This window comes from Drosophila ananassae, assembly GCF_017639315.1.
Source record: "Drosophila ananassae strain 14024-0371.13 chromosome 4 unlocalized genomic scaffold, ASM1763931v2 tig00000071, whole genome shotgun sequence".
Taxonomy (NCBI): domain Eukaryota; kingdom Metazoa; phylum Arthropoda; class Insecta; order Diptera; family Drosophilidae; genus Drosophila; species Drosophila ananassae.
In genome coordinates this window covers 1,722,692-1,747,728 of record NW_025319041.1, presented here as the reverse complement: position 1 = coordinate 1,747,728, position 25,037 = coordinate 1,722,692, and the positions used below count along the sequence as shown (strand labels likewise).

Sequence of the window (25,037 nt, the reverse complement as noted above, 5' to 3'; positions counted from 1 at the left end):
AAATAGAGGTAGAGAAATCACACACTATAAATCTAAATTTAAAAAGAAAAAGAAAATTAATACCAGCAAATATAATAATTCCAGATTTCCACCGGAAGACAACCCAGCTTAATAAAATTATCTTTTATATAATAACTTTATTATGTCTTATATATCACGCCATGTGTCAGAACATAGATATCAATCCAATTCAAGCAAAAAATGGATACTTAATTTTCCAAACAGGTAACATAGATCTTCCCACTAATTATGAATATCATTGTCTCACAGTCAATTTAACTAAAACTGAACAAACTTATAAAAATCTAATGGAACAAACACGAGAATTTGAACATTTGGATCAAATTCAATATCTAAAAGAAAAATTAAATAGAGAAATGAATGGAATAAAAATTGCTCAACGAAACAAAAGAGGACTTGCAAATTTTGTAGGTACCTTTTATAAATATTTATTTGGCACATTGGATCAACAAGATAGGGAAGAATTAGAATCAAAAATTGATAACTTGTCCGAAAATAGTATACAGATCAACGAATTAAATAAAGTTATTGATGCAATTAATAAAGGAATAGAAACAGTAAATCGTTTAAATGAAAACCAAAATGAAAACCAAAGGTTAGCAATCCTTATTTTCAATTTACAAGAATTTACAGAGTACATAGAAGACATTGAATTAGGAATGCAATTTACAAGATTAGGCATATTCAACCCAAAGCTCCTAAAACATGACCCGCTTAAACATATTAATTCAGAAAAATTGTTAAATATTAAAACATCTACTTGGTTACAAGTTAATACTAACGAAATATTGATAATTTCTCATATTCCTCGTACTATTATTAAAACCCCCATTTACAAAATTTTACCGTATCCGGATCAGAATCAGAATATAATAACCGAAACATTGCATGATAAATATTACATAAAAAATCAGCAAGTCTTTAAAGTAAAAACAAAAGAAATAGTAAATAATAAATGTATAATAGGTCTCTTAAGACAAACAAATACAGAATGTAGATATACAAAAATGTACAAGAACTTCGAATTAAATTATATTGAACCCAACATTATAATAACATGGAATTTACCAAAAACTTTGTTAAATCAGAATTGTATAAATAAAGATCTAATAGCAGAAGGAAACAATATAATAAAAGTATTCAACTGTTCTATACAAATAGAAGATGTAATAATAACAAATACTATGCTTGATTACACCCGAACTATTTATGTAAACAACAACATAACTAAACTCGAACCTTTATCGTATATCGTAGCCAAAGAAATATTCCAAAACCACTCAAAACAATATTTTAAAACTCAAACAATTTTACTAATACTACTAGTAGTAATAATTATTATTATAATCATATATTTGATTTATAAATTTAAGAACATCCCAAAAAGGATAATAATTAATTATAAAAAACAAAAGGTTATAACTCCCGAAGAAGAAACTATAAGTTCAGAGAATAAAGAACATGACCTACAGTTATACCCCAAACTAACCGCCTGAGGACAGGCTAAATTCTTAAGGATGGGGAAGTAACATATCAACAAAATTTCTTTAAGTGTATATCAGTAAATTTTGTAAACCAATTTTGTAAACCGAAGCTGAAGCCTTTTGTATTGAAATTCGTAATCCAGCTGCAAATTGCATCATTCCAATTTTTGTAAAAACATAAACATTTAATTTTTCAATTCGGCTGAAAACAGTCTCATTTAAGATTTCCAATTTCTAAGAGCCACTTCAGATTGAAAACCAAAACAATATTTTGGTAAACAGAATCCCGACTCAAATCTTTCTCACTCCTTTTAAGTGAAATAAAACTAAACAGCTCAAACCATTCTTAAATGGGCATCCACTTCACAGGAAATTTCACATTTTCTTGTCACCTCGATTAATTGAGACCCAAAGTCTTCCACGTCAACTGACACCTCAAGTAATAGGTTCCGACTCAATCGATTTCCTTCAGAAAACAAAGCCTCTCTGAGAGAAAAGCTTCTTTCGAGCTTTGATCTGCAAAAAGCTTCAGCAAGGGTAGCTATAAAAGGGACTTAGAGCCCCAAAGTTAAGTTAGTTCTGAAACTCCAAAAATTCTAAGCAGTTTTAAAAAAAATCACACTGAATCAAAAACGGAACTCAAATAAAAATATATTTTTTCAAACTATTTTTGAAGAAGATATTTAATTATATATATTCTTGATCACCACCTGAGTCGATATAAGCATGTCCATCTGTTTTTACGCAAACTAGCCTCTCAGTAGTATATAAGTTGGAACGGCAGCGATCGGTCGACTATATCCCTGCCATATAACTGCTGCCATATAACTGATTGATCGGAAACACCTTACCTTTAGTGTTTTAAAGTTAGGGAGTTGGAGAGAGAGATTTTCCACACATATTATATTTGGTCAAAATATCTTATGTACAAAATTTCATAAGGATCGGCCGACTATATCTTATAGCTGTCATATGAACTGAACGATCAAAAATAGAATTTTTTAAAGATGCTTGCGGCTGTTTCAAACATTGTAAAATTGATTTGATGGTGAACTCTCATAAAGATCGACCCACTATTAACGCGCCGATATATATATATATAAAATATGCTAATACTTAACTGTATGGGTATATAAACTTCGACTCCGACCGAAGTTAGCTTTCCTTTCTGGTTTTTTTTAAAGTTTTTTTTTTCACAAAAACACCACCTCCGTCGCCAGGATCTTTTATTTTTTTATATATATATATATATTGGGTCGGCCAACGAGTACATCAAGACGTGAGCCTGTACGGGCTGTAACTGTGTACACCGCTGGTAGTGCGAGTATACTCTCCGCGGGAGGGCGGCTAGTAACAGGTCCCGGTAAGGTCATGTCTCTACCGAGAATGCTGACGCATTGTAGTCGGGCGGGGAGAAGAATACTCCCTTCCTCTAATCAGTCCAATCCAAGGTGGAACAGCATTTGCGGAGGGATGCATGTCCGGGGCGGAGCACGGACGTTAATATGCGGACTCTGGGGGACCAGCCAACCCCAACAGGTTTAAGCAAGCCAATCATTTTAAGCGGGCTAAGCTATGACGGACGAACGAACTCCTTCCCGCCTTCTCGTGGGTCCATGAATTCCATGAATCTACCAACAACAAAAACAAAAAAAAATTAGAGGGGTGAGTCAACTTTCGATTTTATCCTCAGCTCTAAGTTCTTAGTGGGTAATAGAGGCTCAGATTCTCACCTTTGTCGTCAAGAACAGGAGAGAAGTCCTTGATATTACCCTATACTCGTACTTCCTAGCTGATGCAGTCACCAGCTGGAGGATCCTTGATAAGCGCTCTCCAGACCACCGCTAGCTAGACCACCGCCAGCTAGCTAGCAGTACGCAAACCTAGGAAGGCAAACTGGGAGCTCTGTAAAAAGATACTAAATAGGTCCTTAGAAGAACTACCTACAAGGTACCTACCTACAAGGTTTTTCCCAACGAAGAATATAGAAAGACTACGGATGGACGGTGAACTTCGTGAAGCTAATAATCCCTTGAGACTCCTACCAACACTTCCCAGGCTGCTCCGTGGTAAGGACAACCCGATGCATAGCCAGGGATACCAGGGTTCACTGGAATACCACCTAAGCATAGGAATCTTAAATGAGCGACAAATAGTTTTAAGCCTCCGGGCCGGACGGCATACCTAAGACAATGGAATCGAGAAGATCTTCAGCACAGTCTTCACTACTGACATGGCGCCAGGGACGTGACTGCGTATGAAGATTTTTTCCATACCCAAGGCAAAGAAACCCTCCCACTGCACACCATAAAAATCCGGTCAACAGGAGGGTCGAGACGACTCTTGAAGAATCGTCAATTCGAAGATTCGTTAAAAGGGCCACCCCGCAAGGAGGTGTACTCTCCCCACTACTTTGGAACGTGGCGGTCAACAACCTACTGCGGGCCTTTGTAGGGAAATTCCCGCAAATGCTGTACGGACCTTACGGACTGAGAAGCTGGGAGTGCTCTCAGCATGGGCACATGAGAACGGGTTCGGAATTAATCCATCCAAGACAGAGCTCGTTCTATTTACTAGGAAATACCAAGTCTTAAGCTTCCGAAGCTCCTAGGGGATCTCTTACCCTGATTGGTAGTGCGGAATACCTAGGCATCACTCTAGGCAAGAAACTGGACTGGAAGCTCAATACCGTAGATAGGGCAAATAAAGCGGCAATTTCACTCTATACCTATCTATGGACGAGGACTAGTTTTGGCCATACCAAGTTGGACTACTGTATCCCCGTGGATCAATACACCATAAACTACAAAGTCGTCATCCCCTCTAGGGAGGAATGGGATGCGTAAACCCCGGGACCAGCGGGCTCCTTTCATATCTACACGAATGGATCAAAGCTCAACGTCCAGGTGGGAAGCGATTTCTTTTGTGAACATCTGGTTCTAAATGAGTCATTCAGGCTGCCCGGCCATTCCAGTGTTTTTCTGGCTGAAGTAATAGCCATTAAAAAACACTTAAGTCCCCTGTAATATGCACATATATGCACAATTAATATTTTATATATATATCGACCACCCACTGTACCAAGAGTACTTAAAGGGTACACGCTGTAACACTTTGTCGCAGTGTTTACGTTATTCAAGGTCTCGGTCATAAACCTAAGTGCACCGAAATATTAATCACCCGCTGTGCCTTTGCTGTACGCCGAAAAGTGAAAATGTCCGCATATATGTAACACGAGTTGACCCTATGCATGTCTACATTCCTCCGTCTAAGCGAACATATATACATAACATAACTATATAATTAAGAATTCATAACCGTCTCTCCGCTACCGCTATGTGCAGCGCAGCTACGAGACTTAGACCTCCTTTAACTCCTAAGTAGATTTGTAAAATCAGAAACTTCTCTGAGCTCGGAGCGGCAACAACAGCTGCTCCTGACCTAAATAAAATAAAGAAGATTAAACTCAACTTCGGCTGCTTATTATATTAAAATCATTGGGACCTTCGATGAAACATGATACATGGCGACCGTGACAGCACCTTCAGGACATCGACATCGAAGGATCTCCAACAACTAGGACGTCGAGGGATCCATAAATAAAACATACAATAAAACAACATGGGTCGATGAAGAACGCAGCAAACTTCAGCAAACACATGAAGATCGACATTTTAAATGCATATCGCAGCCAACGCTGGCCAAAGAAACGGAGACTAAAGTAAAAAAAAAACTGTGTGAGTAGAGTGATGTGATGGGAAAGCACGGTGGAGTACAACAAAAAAAAAAAAAGAAGGAATAGCGCATCAGAGAGAGAGACTACTCTTTATGAAAACTTCAGCACCCGCATGGTCAACAGCTCAATAGCTACAAAACGAGCTTGATTGCTTATAAAAAAAAAAACCCGAAAACAAATCCCAATCCCATCTACTCACTCAAGTATTATAAAAACACTTGAAAAACAAACTATTAATACACCAACACAAAAGAAGCTCCCACAACGAAAGTATAAATGCCTCAACGACTGCAGAGGACTCCTGGAATCACCATTTGTGAACACACCTGTGCCAGCACCGGTGCCCCAACAGCCTAATGGAAGAAGAGAAGTCTGTGCAGCCAGCACCGGCCCCGTTTAGCGCTTCAAGCTAAACCCGGAACAGTGAACCGACAGCGCTACCTAGAGCGCAAAAATTTTTTTTCCCCCCCCATGCACTGCGTTGCATATTTTTTTGTAGTGCACTGACCGACATTAAAGTTGCCCGATTAGCGTACAAAAAAATAGGCAGGTTTTTTTTTCATTTAAAAAAGAAACAATAAGAACAAAAAACAATATATATACAAAAAAAATAGGCAGGTTTTTATGTAAAAAAAAAAGAAATAAAAATAAGAAAAAAAAAAAACAATATATATGTATATAGCCAAATAGGGCAAGTTTTTAAATGAGCCAAACTGAATGGCAAATAAATAATAAATTAAATTAATTAATAAATAAATAATAAATAAATACCAATTTTTGAGAAAATACCCAAAATGGGTTTAGTAGATGTAAAACAAGTGGACTCCACAGCAAATGTAATAAATAAAATTGAGTCCAAAACAATGAACACAGAATTGACAAACATTCTATTATCAATTATTGTATTCATTTTGATCGCATTCATTTTGTACAAAGCATACATCTTATATTATAAGATATATAGCGGATCGTATATAGTCGGCCGATCCTTATGAAAATTGGCAGATCAGATTTTTTTTCCCAAAATAGAATCTGTACCAAATCCCATCTTTCTAACTTAAAAAACACCTAAGCTATGCCAATTTCGATCGTTCTTTGACAGCTATAGGATATAGTCGGCCGATCCTTATGAAATTTTGTACATAAGATATTCTGGTCAAATATAACATGTGTGGAAAGTCCCAACCCTCTAACTTAACTAGGTCCCTCTAACCTAAAAAAAACCAAAGTTATGGCATTTCCGATCAATCAGTTATATGGCAGCTATAGGATATAGTCGACCGATCCCGGCCGTTCCGACTTATATACTGCCTGCAAAGGAAAGAAGGAACTGAGAGACTAGTTTGCGTAGAAACAGACAGGCGGACAGACGGACAGACGGACATGCTCATATCGACTCAGGAGGTGATCCTGATCAAGAATATATATACTTTATAGGGTCGGAAAATTATAATACCCTCTGCAAGGGTATAATAATAAATAAAATAAAGAAAGTTGAAAAGAAATAATCCCAGTATGAATACACAAAGAGCCGTAAACAAAACATATGAAAAGGACCCATATTTCAATGAAAGAATCCAGCATTTAGTATCAACAACCCCAGTTAGTGTGTATGAGTTCTTTATATAGAAACATTTAACTGCCATGTTTCACTGTACCGCAACCCAAAAAAGAATAGTATTAACAACAATTCTGGGTGTGCTAGTGAAATCAAGAATAGATGAGCATCCAATTTTAGGTAGAACGATTTTTATGATGGTTTCTAAAAGATAATCCATACCCCTAAAATAATGGAAAGGAATGAATTATCGAAAGAACTATCAAGCATTAAAGCAGAATTCGACAAATCGCATAAATCACTAACACAGAATAGACCGATACAAAAAACAACGGTCATTAAACACGTAGAAATATTAGTTAAATGCTTTAATGAAGCTCGAATATTAATATATGAACACAGAGAAAAGTTAAATCCAGATCACTGGTCTCGAGTATTCGAGTTTTTGATCAGACTAAGATCTAATCTAACAATTGAAGCTGGTGACGAACCAGAATCAAAAGAAGTTATTGACCAACAAGAAATAGAAGAAGGAGATATTAACAACCTTACGATCCCGGCAGTCTTTACTCAATCTGAATTATCAGACCAGGACTTGACCGACTCTGAATTTAACGACAGCATTGTAGAATTAAAACCAACCACAATGGCTGATGAGAGCATTGCCCAAAGGGCATACATTAAGGAAATATCGAATGCCATCCCTGAATTTAACGGGCAAAGGATACACCTTCAAAGATTTATAACAGCTTTGAAGTTAGTTAACCTAACGAAAGGCACATTCGAGAATTTTGGTGTAGAAGTAATTAAATCCAAAATAATTGGATCAACTTTATACAGAGTCCAAAATGAAAGAACTATAGAAGCAATGGAAGCAATAGAATAGAAGCGGAAAAACATCTGACATAATTCAGATAACAAATTCAGTACCAAGGAGTTCACCACCACAATGGTTAAAAACTGTGAGCATGGCCGCCTCAAAACAATATTGGAAGCAGGCACTTTCGTAACTATGAATGAAGCCGTCACAAAGTACATACAATGCAGTACTGAAATGACAGGTAATGCCAATTCAATATTATACACCCAACGGGGAAATAATTATCACGGTAGAGGTAGTAATCAAGGTAATTATAATAATACCAGATATTACCAAAATAACGGTAATAATAATAATAATCAAAATAACAATATTAGGATGGCCCAAACGAATTCGGAAAACTCCCATGAGGTCGGAGCGGCAACAGCAGCTGCTCCTGACCTAAATAAAATAAAGAAGATTAAACTAAACTTCGGCTGCTTATTATATTAAAATCATTGGGACTTTCGATGAAACATGATACATGTTTAAAAAATGGTAAAAAACAACAAAATTCACACTATAAATCTCAGTCAAAGTACATTTGTTAGTTTCATAAACGCAGCAACAGGAAAAGAATTAGTTTTTCTACTAGATACAGGTGCAGAAATATCCATATTAAAGGAAAATTCTGATAATTTTCAAAACATTCAAGATAATCATATCATAAACATACAGGGTATAAGCCAAGAGGTTACCAAATCAAAAGGCATAACTTCTATCGAAATTCAAACTTCTAAGTACATCATCCCACATGATTTCCATATAGTAAATGTGCAATTCGCTATTCCTTGTGATGGGATACTGGGAATGGATTTTATCAAAAGGTACAATTGTAATTAGACCAAATGGCAACAACTCCCTTATTCTGCCAGCAAGATCCCAAGTCATCCGAAAAATTAAGATAAATTCCGAAGAAAAAAGAGTATTAATTCCGAATCAAGAGATTCATAAAGGTATCTATATAGCAAATACCGTCCAGAACGCATAAGTAAGACTCCTAAATACCACAAATATAGATCAGGTAGTTAATATTAAAAATATTCATCATGAACCACTTTCAAACTACGATGTAGTAAAAACAGACCCAGAAAACCGTAAAAAAACTGTATTATCCCAACTTACAAAAAACTTCCCACCTCAATTCAATGATCAACTTACAAAATTATGCACCCAGTATAGTAATGTATTCGGACTACAAACCGAAGCGATCACTACAAATAACTTCTATAAACAAAAACTCATAATCAACAAGACGAAATTCAAAGACAAGTCCAAAAACTCATTAATGATAAAATAGTGTCACCTTATAATAGCCCACTTTCCCAAATTCAGAAAATAAAAAATAGCGATTAGCAATTGATTATCGTCAAATTAATAAAAAACTCTTATCTGATAAATTTCCACTCCCTAGAATCGATAACATTTTAGATCAACTAGGTAGAGCAAAGTATTTCTCATGTCTCGACTTAATGTCCGGTTTTCATCAAATTGAACTCGAAAAAAATTCACGAGATATAACATCCTTTTCAATAAACAATGGTTCATGTCGTTTCACGCGATGACCATTCGGTTTTAAAATAGCTCCCAACTCCTTTCAGAGAATGATGACTATAGCTTTCTCTGGATTGGAACCTTCGCAAGCATTTCTTTACATGGATGACTTAATAGTCATAGGTGGCTCCGAAAACCACATGCTCAAGAACCTAACTGATGTTTTCGAGAAATGTAGGAAACACAACCTAAAGTTACATCCCGAAAAATGTTCATTTTTCATGCATGAAGTCACCTTCCTAGGACATAAATGCACAAATAAAAGAATCTTGCCTGTCGACAAAAAATACGACGTCATTCAAAATTACCCAGTCCCACATGATGTGGACAGCGCTAGAAGATTCGTTGCATTTTGCAATTATTACAGACGTTTTATAAAGAATTTTGCAGAATACTCCCGTCACATAACAAGATTATGTAGGAAAAATGTAAAATTCGAATGGACAACAGAATGTCAAAACGTTTTCGAACATCTAAAATCAGCATTAATAAACCCAACTCTGTTGCAATACCCAGATTTTAGCAAAGAATTTTGCATAATTACAGATGCTAGCAAATACGCTTGTGGAGCAGTACTAACTCAAAATAAAAATGGATTACAGCTTCCAGTTGCATACGCATCAAGATCCTTTTCGAAAGGTATAAGCAACAAGAGCACTACAGAACAAGAATTAGCAGCTATTCATTGGGCAATAACATACTTCAGACCATATATTTATGGTAGGCACTTCACTGTCAAAACAGGCCACAGAGCACTTAGTTCCAAACTGACAGTTCCAAACTGACACGAATGAGACTTGAATTAGAGGAATATAATTTTACAGTAGAGTATCTAAAGATACAGTATAGAAAAGTTATTCTCTAGAATAACAGTCACCGACTTGAAAAACATACATTTAAACAATAAAATTCTGAAAGTCACTACCAGAAACCAAAGTAGGCAAAAATCCTGCGCAGGAAAAGAAAAAACAGAATTGCATAGGCAATCCATAGAAAAAGCTTCAAAGCCCAACGTATATGAAGTCATTAATAATGATGAAGTACGTAAAATAGTGACCCTGCATGTAAATAACAATATGAGTTTATTTAAGCACGGAAGGAAAATTACAGCAAGATATAATTTTAGCGATTTGTATACTAATGGAACCCTTGACTTAGGTCAATTCTTTCAAAGGCTTGAAAAGCAAGCTGGTATGCACAAAATCAGCCAACTTAAAGTGGCACCGTGGGAAAATATATTTGAACATGTTTCAATTGATAATTTTAAATATATGGGCAATTATATATTGAAATCATTAAGAGTAGCGCTACTCAACCCGGTGACCGTAATAAAAAATAATAAAGAAAACAAGAAAGGAAAGCTAACTTCGGGCGGAGCCGAAGTTTTTATACCCTTGCAGATGAGTCGCAGTCCGCTAGGTGGTGACACGCATCTTATATTATTAGATGTATAGCGGTCGTATATACTTGGCCGATCCTTAAATCGAATTATTTTGCCAAAAGAGGAATCCATTGAAACTCCCATCCTTCTAACTTGAAAAACAACGAAGTTATAGCATTTCCGATCAATCAGTTATATGACAGCTATAGGATATAGACGGCCGTTATGACATTTGGCAGATCATATAAGTTGGCCCAAATTAGAATGCACAGAAAGTCTCATCCTTCTAATTTAAAAAACAACGAAGTTAAAGCATTTCCGATCAATCAGTTATATGGCAGCTATAGGATATAGTCGGCCGATCCTTATGAAATTCGACAAATCAGATTGTTTTCAAAATAAAATCAATTCTCAAGTTCTCAAGAAAATCAAGTTTTCAATAAAAAATAAAATAATAGATATACAAAAATGTACAAGAACTTCGAATTAAATTATATTGAACCCAACATTATAATAACATGGAATTTACCAAAAACTTTGTTAAATCAGAATTGTATAAATAAAGATCTAATAGCAGAAGGAAACAATATAATAAAAGTATTCAACTGTTCTATACAAATAGAAGATGTAATAATAACAAATACTATGCTTGATTACACCCGAACTATTTATGTAAACAACAACATAACTAAACTCGAACCTTTATCGTATATCGTAGCCAAAGAAATATTCCAAAACCACTCAAAACAATATTTTAAAACTCAAACAATTTTACTAATACTACTAGTAGTAATAATTATTATTATAATCATATATTTGATTTATAAATTTAAGAACATCCCAAAAAGGATAATAATTAATTATAAAAAACAAAAGGTTATAACTCCCGAAGAAGAAACTATAAGTTCAGAGAATAAAGAACATGACCTACAGTTATACCCCAAACTAACCGCCTGAGGACAGGCTAAATTCTTAAGGATGGGGAAGTAACATATCAACAAAATTTCTTTAAGTGTATATCAGTAAATTTTGTAAACCAATTTTGTAAACCAATTTTGTAAACCGAAGCTGAAGCCTTTTGTATTGAAATTCGTAATCCAGCTGCAAATTGCATCATTCCAATTTTTGTAAAAACATAAAAATTTAATTTTTCAATTCGGCTGAAAACAGTCTCATTTAAGATTTCCAATTTCTAAGAGCCACTTCAGATTGAAAACCAAAACAATATTTTGGTAAACAGAATCCCGACTCAAATCTTTCTCACTCCTTTTAAGTGAAATAAAACTAAACAGCTCAAACCATTCTTAAATGGGCATCCACTTCACAGGAAATTTCACATTTTCTTGTCACCTCGATTAATTGAGACCCAAAGTCTTCCACGTCAACTGACACCTCAAGTAATAGGTTCCGACTCAATCGATTTCCTTCAGAAAACAAAGCCTCTCTGAGAGAAAAGCTTCTTTCGAGCTTTGATCTGCAAAAAGCTTCAGCAAGGGTAGCTATAAAAGGGACTTAGAGCCCCAAAGTTAAGTTAGTTCTGAAACTCCAAAAATTCTAAGCAGTTTTAAAAAAAATCACACTGTATCAAAAACGGAACTCAAATAAAAATATATTTTTTCAAACTATTTTTGAAGAAGATATTTAATTATATATATTCTTGATCACCACCTGAGTCGATATAAGCATGTCCATCTGTTTTTACGCAAACTAGCCTCTCAGTAGTATATAAGTTGGAACGGCAGCGATCGGTCGACTATATCCCTGCCATATAACTGCTGCCATATAACTGATTGATCGGAAACACCTTACCTTTAGTGTTTTAAAGTTAGGGAGTTGGAGAGAGAGATTTTCCACACATATTATATTTGGTCAAAATATCTTATGTACAAAATTTCATAAGGATCGGCCGACTATATCTTATAGCTGTCATATGAACTGAACGATCAAAAATAGAATTTTTTAAAGATGCTTGCGGCTGTTTCCAACATTGTAAAATTGATTTGATGGTGAACTCTCATAAAGATCGACCCACTATTAACGCGCCGATATATATATATATAAAATATGCTAATACTTAACTGTATGGGTATATAAACTTCGACTCCGACCGAAGTTAGCTTTCCTTTCTGGTTTTTTTTAAAGTTTTTTTTTTCACAAAAACACCACCTCCGTCGCCAGGATCTTTTATTTTTTTATATATATATATATTGGGTCGGCCAACGAGTACATCAAGACGTGAGCCTGTACGGGCTGTAACTGTGTACACCGCTGGTAGTGCGAGTATACTCTCCGCGGGAGGGCGGCTAGTAACAGGTCCCGGTAAGGTCATGTCTCTACCGAGAATGCTGACGCATTGTAGTCGGGCGGGGAGAAGAATACTCCCTTCCTCAAATCAGTCCAATCCAAGGTGGAACAGCATTTGCGGAGGGATGCATGTCCGGGGCGGAGCACGGACGTTAATATGCGGACTCTGGGGGACCAGCCAACCCCAACAGGTTTAAGCAAGCCAATCATTTTAAGCGGGCTAAGCTATGACGGACGAACGAACTCCTTCCCGCCTTCTCGTGGGTCCATGAATTCCATGAATCTACCAACAACAAAAACAAAAAAAAATTAGAGGGGTGAGTCAACTTTCGATTTTATCCTCAGCTCTAAGTTCTTAGTGGGTAATAGAGGCTCAGATTCTCACCTTTGTCGTCAAGAACAGGAGAGAAGTCCTTGATATTACCCTATACTCGTACTTCCTAGCTGATGCAGTCACCAGCTGGAGGATCCTTGATAAGCGCTCTCCAGACCACCGCTAGCTAGACCACCGCCAGCTAGCTAGCAGTACGCAAACCTAGAAAGGCAAACTGGGAGCTCTGTAAAAAGATACTAAATAGGTCCTTAGAAGAACTACCTACAAGGTACCTACCTACAAGGTTTTTCCCAACGAAGAATATAGAAAGACTACGGATGGACGGTGAACTTCGTGAAGCTAATAATCCCTTGAGACTCCTACCAACACTTCCCAGGCTGCTCCGTGGTAAGGACAACCCGATGCATAGCCAGGGATACCAGGGTTCACTGGAATACCACCTAAGCATAGGAATCTTAAATGAGCGACAAATAGTTTTAAGCCTCCGGGCCGGACGGCATACCTAAGACAATGGAATCGAGAAGATCTTCAGCACAGTCTTCACTACTGACATGGCGCCAGGGACGTGACTGCGTATGAAGATTTTTTCCATACCCAAGGCAAAGAAACCCTCCCACTGCACACCATAAAAATCCGGTCAACAGGAGGGTCGAGACGACTCTTGAAGAATCGTCAATTCGAAGATTCGTTAAAAGGGCCACCCCGCAAGGAGGTGTACTCTCCCCACTACTTTGGAACGTGGCGGTCAACAACCTACTGCGGGCCTTTGTAGGGAAATTCCCGCAAATGCTGTACTGACCTTACGGACTGAGAAGCTGGGAGTGCTCTCAGCATGGGCACATGAGAACGGGTTCGGAATTAATCCATCCAAGACAGAGCTCGTTCTATTTACTAGGAAATACCAAGTCTTAAGCTTCCGAAGCTCCTAGGGGATCTCTTACCCTGATTGGTAGTGCGGAATACCTAGGCATCACTCTAGGCAAGAAACTGGACTGGAAGCTCAATACCGTAGATAGGGCAAATAAAGCGGCAATTTCACTCTATACCTATCTATGGACGAGGACTAGTTTTGGCCATACCAAGTTGGACTACTGTATCCCCGTGGATCAATACACCATAAACTACAAAGTCGTCATCCCCTCTAGGGAGGAATGGGATGCGTAAACCCCGGGACCAGCGGGCTCCTTTCATATCTACACGAATGGATCAAAGCTCAACGTCCAGGTGGGAAGCGATTTCTTTTGTGAACATCTGGTTCTAAATGAGTCATTCAGGCTGCCCGGCCATTCCAGTGTTTTTCTGGCTGAAGTAATAGCCATTAAAAAACACTTAAGTCCCCTGTAATATGCACATATATGCACAATTAATATTTTATATATATATCGACCACCCACTGTACCAAGAGTACTTAAAGGGTACACGCTGTAACACTTTGTCGCAGTGTTTACGTTATTCAAGGTCTCGGTCATAAACCTAAGTGCACCGAAATATTAATCACCCGCTGTGCCTTTGCTGTACGCCGAAAAGTGAAAATGTCCGCATATATGTAACACGAGTTGACCCTATGCATGTCTACATTCCTCCGTCTAAGCGAACATATATACATAACATAACTATATAATTAAGAATTCATAACCGTCTCTCCGCTACCGCTATGTGCAGCGCAGCTACGAGACTTAGACCTCCTTTAACTCCTAAGTAGATTTGTAAAATCAGAAACTTCTCTGAGCTCGGAGCGGCAACAACAGCTGCTCCTGACCTAAATAAAATAAAGAAGATTAAACTCAACTTCGGCTGCTTATTATATTAAAATCATTGGGACCTTCGATGAAACATGATACATGGCGACCGTGACAGCACCTTCAGGACATCGACATCGAAGGATCTCCAACAACTAGGACGTCGAGGGATCCATAAATAAAACATACAATAAAACAACATGGGTCGATGAAGAACGCAGCAAACTTCAGCAAACACATGAAGATCGACATTTTAAATGCATATCGCAGCCAACGCTGGCCAAAGAAACGGAGACTAAAGTAAAAAAAAAACTGTGTGAGTAGAGTGATGTGATGGGAAAGCACGGTGGAGTACAACAAAAAAAAAAAAGAAGGAATAGCGCATCAGAGAGAGAGACTACTCTTTATGAAAACTTCAGCACCCGCATGGTCAACAGCTCAATAGCTACAAAACGAGCTTGATTGCTTATAAAAAAAAAACCCGAAAACAAATCCCAATCCCATCTACTCACTCAAGTATTATAAAAACACTTGAAAAACAAACTATTAATACACCAACACAAAAGAAGCTCCCACAACGAAAGTATAAATGCCTCAACGACTGCAGAGGACTCCTGGAATCACCATTTGTGAACACACCTGTGCCAGCACCGGTGCCCCAACAGCCTAATGGAAGAAGAGAAGTCTGTGCAGCCAGCACCGGCCCCGTTTAGCGCTTCAAGCTAAACCCGGAACAGTGAACCGACAGCGCTACCTAGAGCGCAAAAATTTTTTTTCCCCCCCCATGCACTGCGTTGCATATTTTTTTGTAGTGCACTGACCGACATTAAAGTTGCCCGATTAGCGTACAAAAAAATAGGCAGGTTTTTTTTCATTTAAAAAAGAAACAATAAGAACAAAAAACAATATATATACAAAAAAAATAGGCAGGTTTTTATGTAAAAAAAAAAGAAATAAAAATAAGAAAAAAAAAACAATATATATGTATATAGCCAAATAGGGCAAGTTTTTAAATGAGCCAAACTGAATGGCAAATAAATAATAAATTAAATTAATTAATAAATAAATAATAAATAAATACCAATTTTTGAGAAAATACCCAAAATGGGTTTAGTAGATGTAAAACAAGTGGACTCCACAGCAAATGTAATAAATAAAATTGAGTCCAAAACAATGAACACAGAATTGACAAACATTCTATTATCAATTATTGTATTCATTTTGATCGCATTCATTTTGTACAAAGCATACATCTTATATTATAAGATATATAGCGGATCGTATATAGTCGGCCGATCCTTATGAAAATTGGCAGATCAGATTTTTTTTCCCAAAATAGAATCTGTACCAAATCCCATCTTTCTAACTTAAAAAACACCTAAGCTATGCCAATTTCGATCGTTCTTTGACAGCTATAGGATATAGTCGGCCGATCCTTATGAAATTTTGTACATAAGATATTCTGGTCAAATATAACATGTGTGGAAAGTCCCAACCCTCTAACTTAACTAGGTCCCTCTAACCTAAAAAAAACCAAAGTTATGGCATTTCCGATCAATCAGTTATATGGCAGCTATAGGATATAGTCGACCGATCCCGGCCGTTCCGACTTATATACTGCCTGCAAAGGAAAGAAGGAACTGAGAGACTAGTTTGCGTAGAAACAGACAGGCGGACAGACGGACAGACGGACATGCTCATATCGACTCAGGAGGTGATCCTGATCAAGAATATATATACTTTATAGGGTCGGAAAATTATAATACCCTCTGCAAGGGTATAATAATAAATAAAATAAAGAAAGTTGAAAAGAAATAATCCCAGTATGAATACACAAAGAGCCGTAAACAAAACATATGAAAAGGACCCATATTTCAATGAAAGAATCCAGCATTTAGTATCAACAACCCCAGTTAGTGTGTATGAGTTCTTTATATAGAAACATTTAACTGCCATGTTTCACTGTACCGCAACCCAAAAAAGAATAGTATTAACAACAATTCTGGGTGTGCTAGTGAAATCAAGAATAGATGAGCATCCAATTTTAGGTAGAACGATTTTTATGATGGTTTCTAAAAGATAATCCATACCCCTAAAATAATGGAAAGGAATGAATTATCGAAAGAACTATCAAGCATTAAAGCAGAATTCGACAAATCGCATAAATCACTAACACAGAATAGACCGATACAAAAAACAACGGTCATTAAACACGTAGAAATATTAGTTAAATGCTTTAATGAAGCTCGAATATTAATATATGAACACAGAGAAAAGTTAAATCCAGATCACTGGTCTCGAGTATTCGAGTTTTTGATCAGACTAAGATCTAATCTAACAATTGAAGCTGGTGACGAAATAGAATCAAAAGAAGTTATTGACCAACAAGAAATAGAAGAAGGAGATATTAACAACCTTACGATCCCGGCAGTCTTTACTCAATCTGAATTATCAGACCAGGACTTGACCGACTCTGAATTTAACGACAGCATTGTAGAATTAAAACCAACCACAATGGCTGATGAGAGCATTGCCCAAAGGGTATACATTAAGGAAATATCGAATGCCATCCCTGAATTTAACGGGCAAAGGATACACCTTCAAAGATTTATAACAGCTTTGAAGTTAGTTAACCTAACGAAAGGCACATTCGAGAATTTTGGTGTAGAAGTAATTAAATCCAAAATAATTGGATCAACTTTATACAGAGTCCAAAATGAAAGAACTATAGAAGCAATGGAAGCAATAGAATAGAAGCGGAAAAACATCTGACATAATTCAGATAACAAATTCAGTACCAAGGAGTTCACCACCACAATGGTTAAAAACTGTGAGCATGGCCGCCTCAAAACAATATTGGAAGCAGGCACTTTCGTAACTATGAATGAAGCCGTCACAAAGTACATACAATGCAGTACTGAAATGACAGGTAATGCCAATTCAATATTATACACCCAACGAGGAAATAATTATCACGGTAGAGGTAGTAATCAAGGTAATTATAATAATACCAGATATTACCAAAATAACGGTAATAATAATAATAATCAAAATAACAATATTAGGATGGCCCAAACGAATTCGGAAAACTCCCATGAGGTCGGAGCGGCAACAGCAGCTGCTCCTGACCTAAATAAAATAAAGAAGATTAAACTAAACTTCGGCTGCTTATTATATTAAAATCATTGGGACTTTCGATGAAACATGATACATGTTTAAAAAATGGTAAAAAACAACAAAATTCACACTATAAATCTCAGTCAAAGTACATTTGTTAGTTTCATAAACGCAGCAACAGGAAAAGAATTAGTTTTTCTACTAGATACAGGTGCAGAAATATCCATATTAAAGGAAAATTCTGATAATTTTCAAAACATTCAAGATAATCATATCATAAACATACAGGGTATAAGCCAAGAGGTTACCAAATCAAAAGGCATAACTTCTATCGAAATTCAAACTTCTAAGTACATCATCCCACATGATTTCCATATAGTAAATGTGCAATTGGCTATTCCTTGTGATGGGATACTGGGAATGGATTTTATCAAAAGGTACAATTGTAATTAGACCAAATGGCAACAACTCCCTTATTCTGCCAGCAAGATCCCAAGTCATCCGAAAAATTAAGATAAATTCCGAAGAAAAAAGAGTATTAATTCCGAATCAAGAGATTCATAAAGGTATCTATATAGCAAATACCGTCCAGAACGCATAAGTAAGACTCCTAAATACCACAAATATAGATCAGGTAGTTAATATTAAAAATATTCATCATGAACCACTTTCAAACTACGATGTAGTAAAAACAGACCCAGAAAACCGTAAAAAAACTGTATTATCCCAACTTACAAAAAACTTCCCACCTCAATTCAATGATCAACTTACAAAATTATGCACCCAGTATAGTAATGTATTCGGACTACAAACCGAAGCGATCACTACAAATAACTTCTATAAACAAAAACTCATAATCAACAAGACGAAATTCAAAGACAAGTCCAAAAACTCATTAATGATAAAATAGTGTCACCTTATAATAGCCCACTTTCCCAAATTCAGAAAATAAAAAATAGCGATTAGCAATTGATTATCGTCAAATTAATAAAAAACTCTTATCTGATAAATTTCCACTCCCTAGAATCGATAACATTTTAGATCAACTAGGTAGAGCAAAGTATTTCTCATGTCTCGACTTAATGTCCGGTTTTCATCAAATTGAACTCGAAAAAAATTCACGAGATATAACATCCTTTTCAATAAACAATGGTTCATGTCGTTTCACGCGATGACCATTCGGTTTTAAAATAGCTCCAAACTCCTTTCAGAGAATGATGACTATAGCTTTCTCTGGATTGGAACCTTCGCAAGCATTTCTTTACATGGATGACTTAATAGTCATAGGTGGCTCCGAAAACCACATGCTCAAGAACCTAACTGATGTTTTCGAGAAATGTAGGAAACACAACCTAAAGTTACATCCCGAAAAATGTTCATTTTTCATGCATGAAGTCACCTTCCTAGGACATAAATGCACAAATAAAAGAATCTTGCCTGTCGACAAAAAATACGACGTCATTCAAAATTACCCAGTCCCACATGATGTGGACAGCGCTAGAAGATTCGTTGCATTTTGCAATTATTACAGACGTTTTATAAAGAATTTTGCAGAATACTCCCGTCACATAACAAGATTATGTAGGAAAAATGTAAAATTCGAATGGACAACAGAATGTCAAAACGTTTTCGAACATCTAAAATCAGCATTAATAAACCCAACTCTGTTGCAATACCCAGATTTTAGCAAAGAATTTTGCATAATTACAGATGCTAGCAAATACGCTTGTGGAGCAGTACTAACTCAAAATAAAAATGGATTACAGCTTCCAGTTGCATACGCATCAAGATCCTTTTCGAAAGGTATAAGCAACAAGAGCACTACAGAACAAGAATTAGCAGCTATTCATTGGGCAATAACATACTTCAGACCATATATTTATGGTAGGCACTTCACTGTCAAAACAGGCCACAGAGCACTTAGTTCCAAACTGACAGTTCCAAACTGACACGAATGAGACTTGAATTAGAGGAATATAATTTTACAGTAGAGTATCTAAAGATACAGTAGAGAAAAGTTATTCTCTAGAATAACAGTCACCGACTTGAAAAACATACATTTAAACAATAAAATTCTGAAAGTCACTACCAGAAACCAAAGTAGGCAAAAATCCTGCGCAGGAAAAGAAAAAACAGAATTGCATAGGCAATCCATAGAAAAAGCTTCAAAGCCCAACGTATATGAAGTCATTAATAATGATGAAGTACGTAAAATAGTGACCCTGCATGTAAATAACAATATGAGTTTATTTAAGCACGGAAGGAAAATTACAGCAAGATATAATTTTAGCGATTTGTATACTAATGGAACCCTTGACTTAGGTCAATTCTTTCAAAGGCTTGAAAAGCAAGCTGGTATGCACAAAATCAGCCAACTTAAAGTGGCACCGTGGGAAAATATATTTGAACATGTTTCAATTGATAATTTTAAATATATGGGCAATTATATATTGAAATCATTAAGAGTAGCGCTACTCAACCCGGTGACCGTAATAAAAAATAATAAAGAAAACAAGAAAGGAAAGCTAACTTCGGGCGGAGCCGAAGTTTTTATACCCTTGCAGATGAGTCGCAGTCCGCTAGGTGGTGACACGCATCTTATATTATTAGATGTATAGCGGTCGTATATACTTGGCCGATCCTTAAATCGAATTATTTTGCCAAAAGAGGAATCCATTGAAACTCCCATCCTTCTAACTTGAAAAACAACGAAGTTATAGCATTTCCGATCAATCAGTTATATGACAGCTATAGGATATAGACGGCCGTTATGACATTTGGCAGATCATATAAGTTGGCCCAAATTAGAATGCACAGAAAGTCTCATCCTTCTAACTTAAAAAACAACGAAGTTAAAGCATTTCCGATCAATCAGTTATATGGCAGCTATAGGATATAGTCGGCCGATCCTTATGAAATTCGACAAATCAGATTGTTTTCAAAATAAAATCTGTACCAAATCCCATCTTTCTAACTTAAAAAACACCAAAGCTATGCCAATTTCGATCGTTCTATGACAGCTATAGGATATTGTCGGCCGATCCTTATGCAATTTTGTACATAAGATATTTTGGTCAAATATAACATGTGTGGAAAGTCCCAACCTCATAATAATAAGAAGACGTAGTTAACCGAAACAGCTGACCACGGATTTATCTCGGGTCTGTCAGAATTAATAGGAAATGAGCTCATGGATCAAAGTTGTTTATAAATCATATAACGTATATGCTTATGACGGAAATGGGAGCAACTTGTGTTCTAAGACTTTTGAAATATCTTTAGCTTGCGGTAAAAAAAAAAAAAAAACTTTCATCTTTCATTTATTTCATTTCTTTCCAACGTCTAAATAGTAAAAAAAAAGAAACATATAATTCAAAATAAGCTCTTATGATTTTTGTTGGGACTTGTGCCATCATTAAAATATTCATCCTACTATTTACTCGTATTCAGGCGTAAATTTTCTTTGATACTCCCAGATGTGCTTTTATTAGATTTGTACAGATTCTGCGCCGAAGCTCATTACTTAGTTTTCTTGTATATTCTAGTTAGTTGAACGGCCGCTGCGCTTTGGGGTTAAACTTAGCCCATAAACAAAAATTGTAATTGTTTCTATTAGCTTTTAGCGTTACAATTTTATTTATAAAGCGATTGGAGATAGCCCTGCGTTAACAAGCCTTATATCTGGAATAAGTCAAAACAAGCTTGCAAAAATTATGTCAAGATATAGCTTATGTCAAGAATTAGATGAATGTGAAAATTTCTATTCAATGAATTAGTGATACTGGGGACACTGGAGTCACCAAAATAACATTCTCATATCATATAAACAAACCTTCACTTAGTTGCAGACTTTTGTCTAAAACTATAATACCCCTCCACATATGACATAGACAGGTTCCGTGAAGAATATATTTATATCTGTGCAGAGGTAACTCAGTGAACCAGACATCTGCGACCCTACAAATTTTAAATTTTCTTGACCGGGATTACCTCCTGAGTCGATATAAGCATGTCCGTCGGTTCGCCTGTCTGCCTGTTTCTACGCAAAATAGTCTCTCAGTTTTAAAACTATTGACTTGAAATTTTGCAAACATCCTTAATTCTCTTGCACGCAGTATCTTAGCACGTCTTAGGTCAGACTATAGCTACCAAATAACTGATTGAAACACCATAACTTTGGTGTTTAAGTTAGGCATTATGAGTACATCCCCCATAAGATAGGAGGATGGTACTTTCTATGGTTTCTATTTTGGGCCAATTTATCGGACCATATCTGGTATATAAATGAACGATCAGAAATTAGATAGTGTTTTTGAAGAAAAACACTATTGGGTTAGGATTTTTTTAGTTCGTATTATAATTAATAAGTTTTTTAATAAAATTCTCACAAGGATAGCTTAAACATAGCCGATATTTGCGATTTATATCTTATAATATAAGCTGCCACTGAATATAACTGAAAGGGTATATTAACTTCGGCTCCACCCGAATCTATGTATCTCTTAATTTTTATACCCTTGCAGAGGGTATTATAATTTTGGTCAAAAGTGTGCAACGCAGTGAAGGAGACATCTCCGACCCTATAAAGTATATATATTCTTGATCAGGATCACCTCCTGAGTCGATATAAGCATGTCCGTCTGTCCGTCTGTCTGTTTCTACGCAAACTTGTCTCTCAGTTTTAAAGCTATCGAGTTGAAACTTTGCACACATCCTTCTTTCCTTTGCAGGCAGTATATAAGTCGGAACGGCCGGGATCGGTCGACTATATCCTATAGCTGCCATATAACTGATTGATCGGAAATGCCATAACTTTGGTGTTTTTTAAGTTAGAGGGTTGGGACTTTCCACACATGTTATATTTGACCAAAATATCTTGTGTACAAAATTTCATAAGGATCGGCCGACTATATCCTATAGCTGTCATAGAACGATCGGAATTGGCATAACTTTGGTGTTTTTTAAGTTAGAAAGATGGGATTTGGTACAGATTTTATTTTGGGGAAAACTATCTGATCTGCCAATTTTCATAAGAATCGGCCGACTATAAACGATCCGCTATATATCTAATAAAATAAGATGGGTGGCGCCACCTATCGGACTGTGACTGAACTGCAAGGGTATATCAACTTCGGCTCCGCCCGAAGTTAGCTTTCCTTTCTTGTTTTTGTTTTTTTTTTAAGTATTGTATATTTTTTTTATTATAGTATTTTTTATACCCTTGCAGAGAGTATTATAATTTTGTCTCTCAGTTTAGGAGCTATCGAGTTGAAACTTTGCACACATCCTTTTTTTCCTTGCAGGTAGTATATAAGTCGGAACGGTCGGGATCGGTCGACTATATCCTATAGCTGCCATATAACTGATTGATCGGAAATGCCATTACATTGATGTTTTTTAAGTTGGAGGGTTGAGACTTTCCACACATGTTATATTTGGCCAAAATATCTTGTCTACAAAATTTCATAAGGATCCGCCGACTATATCCTTATCATATCATATCATGTCATAGATCGTTAGAAATTGGCATAACTTTGATGTTTTTTAAGTTAGAAAAATGGGACTTGGTACAGATTCCATTTTGGGCAAAATAATCTTATTTGACAAATTTAGCCTACAATAGCATCCATATAACTGAACTATCAGAAATGGCACAACTGCAAGGGTATATCAACTTCGGCTCCGCCCGAAGTTAGCTTTCCTTTCTTGTTTTACAGTATTATTATAGTATATAGTATAGTCTATAGTTAATTTTTATAAAAAAAATTTATTTATATTACCTCTCTTATAAGGGAGCGGTTCCGTTCTCTGAAGTGAGATTTTCGCATAGGATACTTCCTTGGTATACCAATAACAGACTGCTCTCTTTCATTGGACAAAATATAAGCCGATGGAATTTGAATACGAAATCGGTTATTAGGAAGATCCCCAACATAGTATCCAGCAGCACTGCCTTTAATTTCTTTGTTAGATTTTTCAGTTTTTATTTCAGAGGAAGGAAAATTTCCAATACGCCGGATGCTTGCAGGAAAATCTGCCTGGGGCATATTTCGATTATTTTTAACATTTTGATGGTGTTGTCCGCTTAAAATATGCATACGATTAGTACCACTATACTGGTTATAATTTTCATCTGGGCTCCGGTTTTCATCCATTAAAATTGAGTCAGAGGAAGCGGTCGATTTTGAGTAATATGGCGACTTAACGCTGAAAAATAAAAATAGGTTTACGCCAATGTTTTAAATGTTCTAAATGTTTTCTTACTTCCTTCCGTTAGCAATCTCTTTTAGAGCTGCAACTCGTGCTGCTAATTCTTCATCTCTTCGTTGTTGAGTTAATTCTTTTGCCCTCTCAGTCCAAATGAGTTCTTTTAATTTCTGAAAACTACCTTGTACAGGAACGTAATTCTGATTTTCTTTTATGCTAGTTCCAGTTCCATTTGGTACTCCCATATATCGATTTTTGCTAGATCTCCGCGAAGAAGAAGCTCCATTTGGAGGTCGAATTTCTGCTCCATAAAAACGTGTTTGAATTAGGCCCGAGCTACCAAGCCCAAAATCAAAAGCTCTTTGATGCTGATCGAATGGACTCCGATGCGAAGCAGTTGGCTCTCGACTGACAACACGACCAAATACAGGAGATTGGGGTCTTTCTCTAGAGCCCATCCGAACTCTGTTTTAGATTAAAAAAAATATTACTTTAATAGAACCTTACAATTTTACTAGATAATAATATTTTGATTTAACATATAAGTTTTATTACGTCGATCAGCCAACTTAATGGCTATAATACGTGAAGTATAACCAGAGTAGAGTAGAGATAATAATAAAAATCACATATTTATAGATATGATTGACTGAATATATTATACTTCCCGCTGCATACCCTTCTTCCCCAAAACCGACTGCGGGCGCTGCCGCAAAATGTTGTGAGGAGATAAGATCTCCCTC

General features: G+C 36.3%; 1 protein-coding gene across 4 annotated transcripts in view; it reads right to left on the bottom strand.

Annotated features, from left to right (window-relative positions):
- Nucleotides 1–25,037, bottom strand: part of LOC6498715 — a 190,258-nt gene that overhangs the window by 104,737 nt on the left and 60,484 nt on the right. For all 4 annotated transcript variants that reach the window (XM_044717825.1, XM_044717826.1, XM_044717828.1 and 1 more), the window contains 2 exons: nucleotides 24,352–24,759; nucleotides 23,868–24,294 (listed from right to left, as the gene is read on the bottom strand). In XM_044717825.1, the coding sequence (XP_044573760.1) occupies nucleotides 23,868–24,294; nucleotides 24,352–24,759 (835 nt within the window). The remainder of the gene's footprint in view (nucleotides 1–23,867; nucleotides 24,295–24,351; nucleotides 24,760–25,037) is intronic.